General features: G+C 37.4%; 1 protein-coding gene across 1 annotated transcript in view; it reads right to left on the bottom strand.

Moving 5' to 3' along the window:
* Nucleotides 1-986: 986 nt before the first annotated feature.
* The window catches only part of PRKRA (protein kinase, interferon-inducible double stranded RNA dependent activator), a 20,780-nt gene continuing 10,192 nt past the window's right edge, over nucleotides 987-11,574 (bottom strand). Inside the window, exons 5-8 of the mRNA XM_006878790.1 lie at nucleotides 8,767-8,884; nucleotides 4,664-4,758; nucleotides 3,669-3,843; nucleotides 987-1,476 (exon numbers count right to left, since the gene is read on the bottom strand). Of these exons, the coding sequence (XP_006878852.1) occupies nucleotides 1,319-1,476; nucleotides 3,669-3,843; nucleotides 4,664-4,758; nucleotides 8,767-8,884 (546 nt within the window). The 3' untranslated portion in view covers nucleotides 987-1,318. The remainder of the gene's footprint in view (nucleotides 1,477-3,668; nucleotides 3,844-4,663; nucleotides 4,759-8,766; nucleotides 8,885-11,574) is intronic.

Raw genomic sequence — 11,574 nt, 5'->3', positions numbered from 1 at the left:
TGAGGGAGCTCGGGTGGCCTAGGGAATAGGGAGTTGTGCTTCCAAGCCAAACAAAGTGCAAATCCATGAACTGCTCTAAGAGATAAAAATGAGCAGTCTCTTCCTGTGCAACTTACAGGGTCTGGAAACCCACTAGAGGATCAGCTATGGCTTGGTTGTGACTCAGCAGCCATAAATGAATGAGTGAAAGACTAGAAATCACTCCAAACACTTCAAAGTTGACTGCAGCCTGTAAAGGCGCTTGTGATGTAGGATTTGTAGTGAATAGGGATTGGTTCAATTATTCAAAGAGGGCAAATTTGCCTAACAGCACAGGGCAAAGCAGGACTTGTTTACAAGTTGGTCATTGAAGGGATTGCCTGTGAACAAGCCAGTGCTGAAAGATAGTGAATTTCAGGTGTAACACACTAAGTGGAAAATCAAAGGAAAAATGAAAATTTGCTCATAAAACTTCATTTCCCAATCTTCTAAGCACACAATGCTTAGCCTAGAACATTTTGGTATTCAAACTTGATAGGTTTTGTTTGTATCATTTTAATGCTTTTACTAGTAGGAATTCTTCAATGAGTGATCACGTCAAGGAAAAATAATTGCTTTAAACCTTTGTGAAAACAAGAAAGTGATTCATCATATATGTTCGTAAAATTTTGCTTAGACCATAAGGTGTTTTGTTTTTTTCATCATTAGCATTCCAAAGTAAACTAATCATGGAAATAATGGAGTATCTAAAATACAGTGTCACAAGAATGACGAAAAGAAAGGGTCCACAGTCCAGTCAGTAGCTCTTTAATAAAATGCACAGAACCCCAGTATAACAGCTCTTTAATACATGGGTTCAAATTCAACTACACCAATCATTTTCCTGCAATTTCACAGTCACATTCAATAAATTCTTGTTAGTGCTGTTACTCAGCATTTTCACTCTCAAGGACCTTCTTCGAATTCACTTCACAAAGCCTTGCACAAAGAAGAGTTTAATCAACAATAAAACTGTTACTAGCAGTAGCTTTATTTTCATCATTGTCACCATCACCGTAAACAAAAAACATGCATTTTCTTCCTCCTTTGTGCAAGGCATTGTAAAATGTATGTGATGTTCTGCCTTGAGGTACAAAGTTTATATATACAATATACCAATACAAAGTTGAAGCCATTAAAAAGAGCTTAATAACAACTTCTCTGAGACACTGAAGTCTGGAGTGTTGATGAAATCTATGAAGAGATTTGAAAACATCACAAACTCAAACATTAAAGTTTTACTTGGAAAGGAAGAGAACTCCTCATGTGCTACTGAAGGACTTTCTAAGTTGCTTCAAATTTACTTTCTATCTGCGATTATTTTTAAATACTGCAAAGCATTGTGAGCTGCATCACTTTGTGCACTGCCACAGGAGACCCCAGAGCCATGACAGACAGTGATGGGACTCGTTGACAGTTCAGCCAGACACTGATACTGACCATTGGCACTCAGCTCTTCTGTAAAGACATATGCAAACATGATGGTTAGTGCTGAGTATGTAGAAAGCAGATCCTCTGTAAAAACAATGTCATTTTATTATTTCTGAGAGGCATCCATGGTATATTCTTCACCGACCAATAGCTCAGGCAGAAAAAACATTATTTAATCATAACCTCTGTCCTACTTATGAAAACAAAACACAGCTGATTAACTAGAGCAGTATTTCTCAAATATAGCCATGCATCATCACTTGAAAAAGCTTTATATAAATATAGGTGCCCCAAACCTCACTCCAGCCTACTTAACCTGAAACATAAGGTTGAAGGGTGAGGAAGGGAGGTCAGACCACCAGAATCTAATGTTTACAAAATAGATCCCAAAGTGGTTCTAATGTGGCTAGTTTAAAATGTTTGCTAATTACTGAACCATGAGAACTATCTTAAATGGGGAAGGAATCACTTGCGAGAAGGGTGGCGGTGGTGGTGTGTGCTAACTGACTCATAGCTGACACTCGAGTGGGTTTTCAGAGGCAGTAAATTGCAAAAAGGAAAATGCTCATGTTTTTCTAAAAAAAAGGGAAGAAAAATTCCATTTCCCACTCTGGAATCTAAATTACTGTCAGTAGACATTTGAACCAAGAAATACCTAGTTTAAGACAAGATTTCTCTTCCATCTTTGTGTTCTTTGATTTTAAGTCTATGCAGAATGTAGTTCTATATTGCAAATGGGCTGAGATGTTTTAAAAGTAAATTAACCTAAACCCAGGTAGTAACAAATATTTTTCTGATCAACTTATGGTTCATATTAAAGACGGTTGAAAAGAGACAAGGGGAAGAAGTAGAAGTAGAAAGGGTATGATTTCTTTAGTCATGATTAAGTGTTAATAATTTCAGCTAGAAGCAATTGAGTGGAAAACAGTAACAGACAGTGGAATAATTTAGTTAAGTGAAGAGGCTTTCTATAGCATCTAGGTTCTTTTGAAGCTAATTACATGGAAGCTAACCTCTTGACCAAATTAATATAGTTTTTAGAATGCGGTTCTATATTTTTAAGAATTATTAAAGTTCTTAAAGTTTGGCAAAAAAATTTCAAGTTAATAAAATCATCTAAATTTTCTTCTTTTACTATGAAAAACTTTGATTTATCTTCCACAGCCCTATTCATGATTTATGAAAAACGCATCTCTGTATTTCAAATATCCACCGAAGTGCGCCGTTAATAATGTTTAAAGCATAAATAGTTGGCCATCAACCACGTTTCCATCCATCTGCACTATGTCAGAAGTGAGGAGGACGGCACAGGATAGGACAGGGTTCAGATCTTTGTTCACAGGATCTCTGTGAGTCATCCTTGGCTCAATGGCACCTAACAACCACCTCTGCACCACATTCTCGGGTGCTGCAGCCTTCTTAGTGTATTAAGACAGTGCACTTGATCCCAACATTCAGTCTCAAAATTGTAGAGAAAATAACTCTGTCAGTCCCTAAATTTACTACTTTCCCAGTATTAGTAGCTCTAAAGGTACTCACATCTCACTGAGATTTGTCCACTATTTGTCTACCTAAATGAATCAGTAAGAAAAAATATAGAAGATGGTGAATGATGGCTGATGTAGGGAAAGTTAGAAGCTGACTTGTGGGCATTTTTAGTCTCAGAACTGGCACACAGAGATGGGGTGGAAAGAAGAGGTCTGGTCTCTACCACTTGGTTTCTGTTCTGGGATGCTTCCTCATTGGCCAACCTGTGCATTAACACTAGCTCAACCATGCATCTGCTGTAATTCTTCTCTACAGTAGATACCATATTGACTAGCTAAGTGATCTTGGGCAAGTTTCCAAACTTTTCTTTGCCTTCCATTCGTCACTGCCATCAAGGTGAATCTGATGTATAACAACCCTCCACTGAGTTTCTGACATCTTTTTGTTAACAGCTGAACATGTAACACACTTTATTTGGGGAGCACCACCAGTGCCCCTCAAATATAGATCATAAATAAAATCTTCTTAATTAAAAGGTGAGATTATGAATTAAGCTGACATAGTAAAATTCTATAGACCATCGCTATTACTGTTCTAGCAACTATGTGTGTTAGAAATCTTGATCCAAGAAACAAATGAGAATTTTTTTTTTCAAATGAGCAATTTTTGTTTCTCAAATACATTTTACAAAGTAACATTCCTTGAGATAAGCCAAAGGGGAGAAATCATACCTATATCCAAGTATGTTATAGTAAAACCTTGCTCCTTAGCAATTTCACTAAGCAGCTGGATATAATCCATGTTTGGAATACTGAGGAGACTTCTTTTCAGTAAGTTGATCTTTTCACCAGGAGAATTCCTTAAGGAATGCCAAGTACATCCTAAAGAATGTCCAACTACATTTGTCTGAAAAACACAGGTAAAGACTTAACACTCTTAGCTAGAATTGAATTCTAATACTAATGTAATAAAAGTACTTATTCAAAGCTCATATAGTACTTTACAAAGCAGCATGCCTAAATGAAAACTAGTTGGCTAACTTTTCAATTTAAACTAATATTTTTTGAAACATACACTTTTTAAAAAAATTAAGCACTTGCAATATATACTGGAAATATTTTAAAATACCTTTGTATAATACATGGGTCTCTCAGTCAAAATTTCTGGTGGTCATGTTAAGAGGTAAAGATACTTAAAATCACCCTAAGCAAATCTGCAAAGAAAAAACCTGCCTAATGGAGTATATTACAAGTAAAAATATAAAACAATTTTATATCTTGATAGTTTCTTATGTTAAAGGCCAATCACTAATAATGAAACTCATAACAATCACTATAATTAATCATCAATAACTAAGCAATTGAACTGTAAAGTAGAAAAGTAAAATTAACTGGTTGGGTCTGAGAAGAATAAGCAACATTCAAATGAGTAGCAGAAAGAGCATCTCTGAGAAAACACCATCACTGAGAGGGCAAAAATGGCATGACTGGTCTACTATTTTTCCATCTTAGTTTGAATTTGATCTTTTCCCCAGACCTCCTTACCTAGTCACCCCCAGCGACCTTGACTGGTATCTATGAGTCAATTAAATTTGCAACAGTGTATAAATGAATAATAAAGACATCTTTAGAAATTGCAATTCTGAAGGATCTATGCAGCAAATCAAAGTTTCCTATAGCAAGGATGCTTAGTTATATCAACATCATACGTTCTGAGCATTACTCACTAAAGAAATGTGGTTGTCTGGAGAAATTTTACTGAATTTGGCAAGAAATTTCTCAGCGGCATTTCTCTTGGCTTGTTTTTTGGATGCCCCCTTTCCTAAACAATGAAAAAGAAATGATGTTAGAAAAGAAGATTATTTCATTAGCACTGTATTTAATTAAAGAAGAGCCTCATGGTTTTGACACCCTGTATCTTCACGATTCTGGTATCTTTACCTGCCGTATAGGTATATCAGAGATACTGTGAGCTTGGGTCCATATCCCAAGAATAAAGTGAGTATGGCATAAAGTGAGTGCAAAGAATATTTTGGTTTCCCAATGCATATAAAAATTACTTTTACTACTCTAAAGAAACCATAACCCCCACCTAAGTAGATATATGCACACCCATGTGTATTGTGGCTTTGTTCACAATAGCAAAGAGCCAGAAACAACCCAAGTGCCCATCAACAAATGAATAGAGAAGCTCTGTTATATTCACACAATGGAATACTATGCTGCACTGAAAAACAAGGAACTCATGAAATATTATTCAAAATGGGTGACCCTGGAAGACATTATGCTGAGTGAAATATCTCAGTCACAAAAGGACAAATATTGCATAGGGCCATTGTTGTAAAATGGGACTGACATCTGAGTTGAGGGAAGACAGAGAAGGAGAGGATGAATAATGGATACTGCATTGAAACAGATCAGGGAGATGACTGTTTAAAAACGATATATGATTGGGCATTATTGTCATGACAGGAGTCCAGAATGAAGGTTTCACAGTGGAGTGGACTTGAAGGAAGGGCTTACATAACAATGAAAGAGTTTTCCTTTTACTTTTCAAGGAGAAGAGTGAATGAGGGGAAGGGGATTGACAGGAAGAAAAGTGCAACAATGAATGACTGAAACCCTAAGTCTCTGTAAACTTTCATTAAAATTAATTTAAAAAATTACATTTATACTATAGAGTAGTCTGCTATAGAATGATAGTCTGTAATAGAATGATGAAAAAATTTGAAATATTGTAAGAATTACTAAAATGTGATACAAAGACATCAAGTGAGCATATGCTGTTGGAAAAGGGCTCTGACAGGTTTGCTTGATGCAGGGTTGCCATTAACATGCAACTTACAGGAAATAAAGTGCAGTATTTTCAGGAAGCAGCCGCAGCTGCTGTTGTGTCAGAACAGACTCACAGCTGACTCTCCTGTGGGTTTTCCAAGGCTGTAAATCCCATGGGAAGATACAGCCCATCTTTCTCTCTCAGGGCTGCTGGTGGATTCCAACCACTTTTGGGTTAACAGTGCAACTCCCTATGAACTGCACCCTCAGAACTTCATAAAGTGAAGCACCATAAAACAAGGTATTCCTGCACTCCACATAAGCTATTCATTTACATTTTTTAAGATATGTCTGTTCTTTAAATGTTGGGTTTCTCCCCCTTCTCTAAAATACACAAATAAATACAAACTTGAGTCTATGCAAATTGAATTTAAAAAGCATCTTACAAATAGATTCAATGCACTGAACACAAATGACTAAAGACCAGATCAGTTGTGAGATGACTTCAAAGACATCATCCATGAAGTAATAAACAAAAGGACATCACAAAGACAAGAAAGAAAGAAAATACCAAAACAGATTTCAGAAGAGATTCTAGAACCTACACTAGAATATAGAGAGGCTAAAACAAAGGTAAGAAAGGCTGAAGAGAGATGAATGGAAAATTTCAAAGGGCAGCTCAAGAAAACAAAACAAAGTACAATAATAAGATGTGCAAAAAGGTTAGGTTAGAAAACCAAAATGGAAGAACATACACAGCATTTGTCAAGTTAAAGAACAAATTCAAGCCTCAAGTTGCAATACTGAAGGATTCTATGGCAAAATCTTGAATGATGCAGAAAGCATCAAAAAACATGGAAGGAATATCCAGAGTCACTGCATCAAAAACAACTGGTCAACACTGAACCACTTCACAAAGTAGCATATGATCCCAGAACACTTAACTGTGCTCATGTAAAACCTACACATAGACCAGGTAGTTGCCTAAGCAAAACACTTCATGGCTTAAAATAAGGATAAATGTGTTCTTCAAGGTTGTGTCCTCTTTCTCCATACCTAAGCAATCTGTATGCAAAGCAAACCAAGTGAGAAGCTGGACTATATGAAGACAATATATAGGTGGACTATATGAGAAGAATGTGGCATCAAGATTTGAGGAAGTTTCATCAGCAACTTGCATTATCCAGGTGATACAACCTTGCTTGCTGAAAGTAGATGTGAAGCACTTCAAAGATCAAAGCCTTCAGTATGGATTACATCTCAACATCTAAGAAAACAAAAATCTTCACCATTGTACCAATAAGCAACGTCATGATGGATAGACTGAAGTTGTCACTGTCAAGAAATCAAAATACATGGTGCATTGTTGCCAAGGACCTCTCCAAATGGTGAGGAATAAGGATGACCATAGAATCACTGATGCCTTTGAATTGGGGTGTTGGAGAATAGTACTAAATATCCCTTGGAGTGCCAACAGAACAAACCAATCTGCCCTGACAAGGAACTCCTTAGAGACAGACAGTGAAACTCTGACTCACCTGCTTTGGGCATATTTCAGAAGCCAGTCCTTTGGAAGATAAACATTGCTGACAAAGGTGGGGGATCAATGAACAATAGAATTATCTTCAAAGAGCTGGAATGGCACAGTGAGTGTCACAGTGGACTAGAACATGGCAGAGATCATGAGGATGGTGCAAGACAAGGTCAGGTTCAGATCGGTTATTCACAGGGTTGCTATGAGTTGTGTTGACTTGATGGTACCTAACAAAAACAATCTTTTATAAACTGACACCTATATTCTATTTCTTTCCTTAAGTAGTGAGAAGGGCTTTAGGAGATACTGGAATTTAAGTCGAGAATAAATGTTATTTATTCCAAAGCCTGTGTTATACACTAAAACCTTAATTTCTAGGAAGATTAATAAATATACCCAAACTGCTTTACAAAGCAGGAAAGCAGGACAGCAACAAGAACTTGGAAGTCACAATCTGGCTTTTGGCCCAGTGTTCTCTGCAATACCTGTCATAGGAAAGTTACTATTTGAAACTATTTATCCCAAGGGTAAAATTCCTTTCCTGAGGCCGTTTACAAATAGAAAATACATGCCAGAGAGTGAAAAGGAATTTTTCACTATTATTTTTATAAGTGACTGCCTGTTTTCTATTGCAGAATTGATGGCCTTTACAACCTTAAATAAACAAACAAAACCATACTTACTGCCTAGAGTGGATTTTATGTCATAGCAATGCTGAAGTTGCTATCATTCAAAAGGATAATGTCTACCTTATTTTCATTTTGCTATTCTTCCCATGTAGTTCTCTTACTTTACTTAATGTTCACTTGGAAAGATCCCGTCTGGCTTGAGTAGGGTGGGTTGTAATCTGTATGGAAGCATACTGCTAGGCTCAGTTCTTCAGGTTTGCTGAGTGAGTTTGAACTACCAACCTTTTAGTTACCAGTCAAGCAAAGACCACCTGGTGGTGGTACGGCTAAAGAATTCAGCTACTAACAAAAAATTTCATGGAATCCAAGAGTCTCTTTGTGAAAGAAAGAAGTGGCAGTCTACTTCCATATCTTTTACAGCCTTAGAAACCCTATGGGGCAGTGTTGTGATGTCCTGCAGGGTCACTGCGAACGGAAAGAAGTTGAGTCTTTGGGTTAGTCTCAAAATCACCTTCTTTTCAAACGTCATCTGCCTTTAGTTCTCTCATCTTCTTGTATAGCTGTTGAAATTTCCAGGGATTTACTTTTTCTTCCCCCTCCAAAATGTGTTTCTTTTTTAAGCTCACACTTTCAAGGAAGATTTTTAAAAGTAGAGTCAATGATTTATCTTTCCATTAGCAAGTTATAATTTTTTTAAAGTAGCAAGTTAACATCATGAAAGTATTCTTACACTGCATATTCATAACTTCGACCTTAGAAAGTTAGAGTAGAATAGGAATATATCAATTTTCCCTCCATAAAATGACTTGAAAAGATATTATCACAGAAGTTTCTACAATCATTTACCATCTGAAAGCATTTTAAATGTCTTTAAATGTATAAAGAGAAGTACCAGTTTCCATAAATGATTCCAGCCTGCATATTGTGATATACTCTCTCTTATGAGCAGGTCCTCCCTCTTGGGAAAGGGTGTATTCAGGAAGTCTCCAGCCATGATGAATAGCCAGTTCCTATAAAATCAAAATAAAGTTGTAATACTAATATTAGCTATGTAATAGCTCAAACACGAATTTTTATTTTCTTAATTTTTATTGCATTTCTATCATATGTTAGAAAGGAATCATGCTATTATACAATAGAAAAATGAAGGCTAGCTCCCATAGATAGTTTAGCATTTTATATTTTTTTCAAAATGTGCTTGGGTAAAAGTGTTATTCTCTACTCAATAATTTATATGCATTTTGTGTTGTTTATGAGTTGCAATTCCCTCAATGTTAGCAGCACTCTTCTGCTTCCTCCCTTGGCTCTAATACCACCTGTCACTCTTTCTGCCCCTTCCTTCTGAGCATTGTTTCAGCAAATGCTGCCTTTTTGGTCTTACAGGATTATGAGGAGTATATTCCTTGCAGGGTATGAAGGGTGTCTAAAAGCCACTCTTAGTGAATGCCATCAGTCTCTAAGTAGATTAGTAAATCAGGTCTTTTTATAGAAAGATTTTAAATTTGATTCTGTTTTTCTCCCTTTTTCTCCACGACCTTGTGTGGTGTAGATCAGCGTTCTCAGTAGTCACGGCAGGCCACCATCTAGTTCTGGTCTCAAGTAGTGGAGACTATGTCTGTGTGTTCCATTAGATCTTGGGACCAACTGTTTCCTTGTGTCTTTGATTTTCTTCACTCTACTTTCCTCCTGATTGGGAGAGACTAACAGTTAATTGCATCTTAGAAGATGCTTGCTAGTTGTTAAGACCCCAGTGGCTACTCACCACAGTAGGCTGCATGTACACCACTGTCTCTGCGTACCAAGTTATATCACAAAAGTGTTCCCCTGAGACTGCGAACCCAAGTCCCCAAGCCCATTCTCACAAGTATTCAGGTATAGCAGTTTTCAAATTCTGCCTTATTTGTTCTAATATATACGTGGTTATATTCACAATATTCACAAGTATATGTGTAGAAATATCCTCTGTCAAATCTGTGTCCAGTTGTGGATGTAGTTTCCCTGCTTGCCTCCTCAGACCTTTCCAGCTTGCATCTCTGCTTTTGCAGTCATTCATATATTTTTACTACTGATGTTGTAGGCCTGTGTATTTACCTTTGCTCTCAGTAATTCCTTGAGCTCAAGAAATGCTGAGCGAGTTTGGCCCTTTTGATTTTCTGACTCCAACTCCCTGCACATTTCATTGTAATATTTTACTTTGTCATCCCGTGCTGCCTTTTGAACTCTTCTATTCAGCTCTTTAGTATCTTGAATTCTTCCTTGTGCCTTGGCTTCTCTGTGCTCCAGTGCAATATTCAGAGTCTCTTCTGACATCCATTTTGGTCTTTTCTTCCTCTTCTGCCTTTGCAATGACTGTTTGCACTCTTCCTCGATGATATCCTTGATATCTTCCCACAGCTCATCTGGTCTTCACTCATTAGTGTTCAAGGTCTCAAACCTGTTCCTGAGATGGTTCTGAAATTCAGGTGGAAGAGACTCTAAGTCATATTTTATATGGATTCAGGCTCAATGTCAAGAAGACAAAGATTCTCACCACTGGACCAATTGGCAGCATCAGGATGGATGATGAAGAGATTGAAATTGCTCACAGCTTTAATTTGCTTGGGTCCACAGCCAACACTCTTGGCACCAGTAGCCAGGAAATTTTAAAAGACGCATTGCCATGGGAAAGTCTGCTGTGAGGGACCTTTCCAAAGTTCTGAAGAGCAATGGTGTCTCTCTGGAAACTAAGGCACATCTGATACAAGCCATGGTCTTTGCTATCACTTGTTATGCATCAGAAAGTTGGACAATGACCAAGGAGGATAGGAGAACTGATGCCTTTGAGCTGTGGTGCTGGAGAAGAGTATTGAGGGTACCAGGGACTGTTAGGAAAACAAACAGATTCATCCTGGGGAGGGTTAAAGCAGGCTACTCCTTGGAGGCAAGGATTCTGAGGCTCCATCCAACATACTTTGGACATGTTGTAAGGAGAGACTGGTCCTTGGAGAAGGACATCATGCTTGGGAGGGTGGAGGAACAGCGCAGCAGGGGAAGGCCCTATATGAAATGGATTGATTCTGTGACTGGGATAATCGGGATGGGTGTGTCAGAGGCGGTGCGACTGGCACAGGATAGAGGAGGGTTTAGGGCTGCTGTACATAGGGTCGCTATGTTGCTATGAGTCACAAGCGACTCGACGGGACATAACAACAACAATCAATAATTCCTGTGTATTTTTCAATGTTTTCTTTTACCTTAGTGATATTATGCTGACCTTTCTCTTAAAGCAGGTTGCCTTTCCTACCACTCAAACTTATATAGTTAGTGATTCTCCTTCCTGGTAACTATCAAAGAATGTTTCTTTCCATGTGTAAATCTTTCCTTGACATTTTACTATAATTGTCTCACATAATAGGTGTCCTTTTGCGATTGATTTATTTCACTGAGCATAATGCTCTCCAGGTTCATCCATGTTATGAGGCATTTCTTGGATTCTTTGTAAATTTTAAGTATATAATCATGAACCAGAGTTCATTTATGCATTCATCCATTGCTGGGCACTTAAGCTGTTTTCATCTTTTTGCTATTGTGAGCAATGTTGTGATAAACATGAGGGTACATATATTTATTCATGTCTTGGCACTTATTTCTCTCTAGACAATACACCTAAAAGTAGAACTGCTGGATCAAATGGTATTACTAATTCCAACTTTTAAAAAAA

The sequence above is a fragment of the Elephantulus edwardii genome, unplaced genomic scaffold (assembly GCF_000299155.1).
Source record: "Elephantulus edwardii isolate Elephantulus edwardi_28Jun2011 unplaced genomic scaffold, EleEdw1.0 scaffold00001, whole genome shotgun sequence".
NCBI classification, from domain to species: Eukaryota; Metazoa; Chordata; class Mammalia; order Macroscelidea; family Macroscelididae; genus Elephantulus; species Elephantulus edwardii.
The sequence above is the reverse complement of the archived record's forward strand: the minus strand, read 5'-3'. Positions and strand labels throughout refer to the sequence as shown.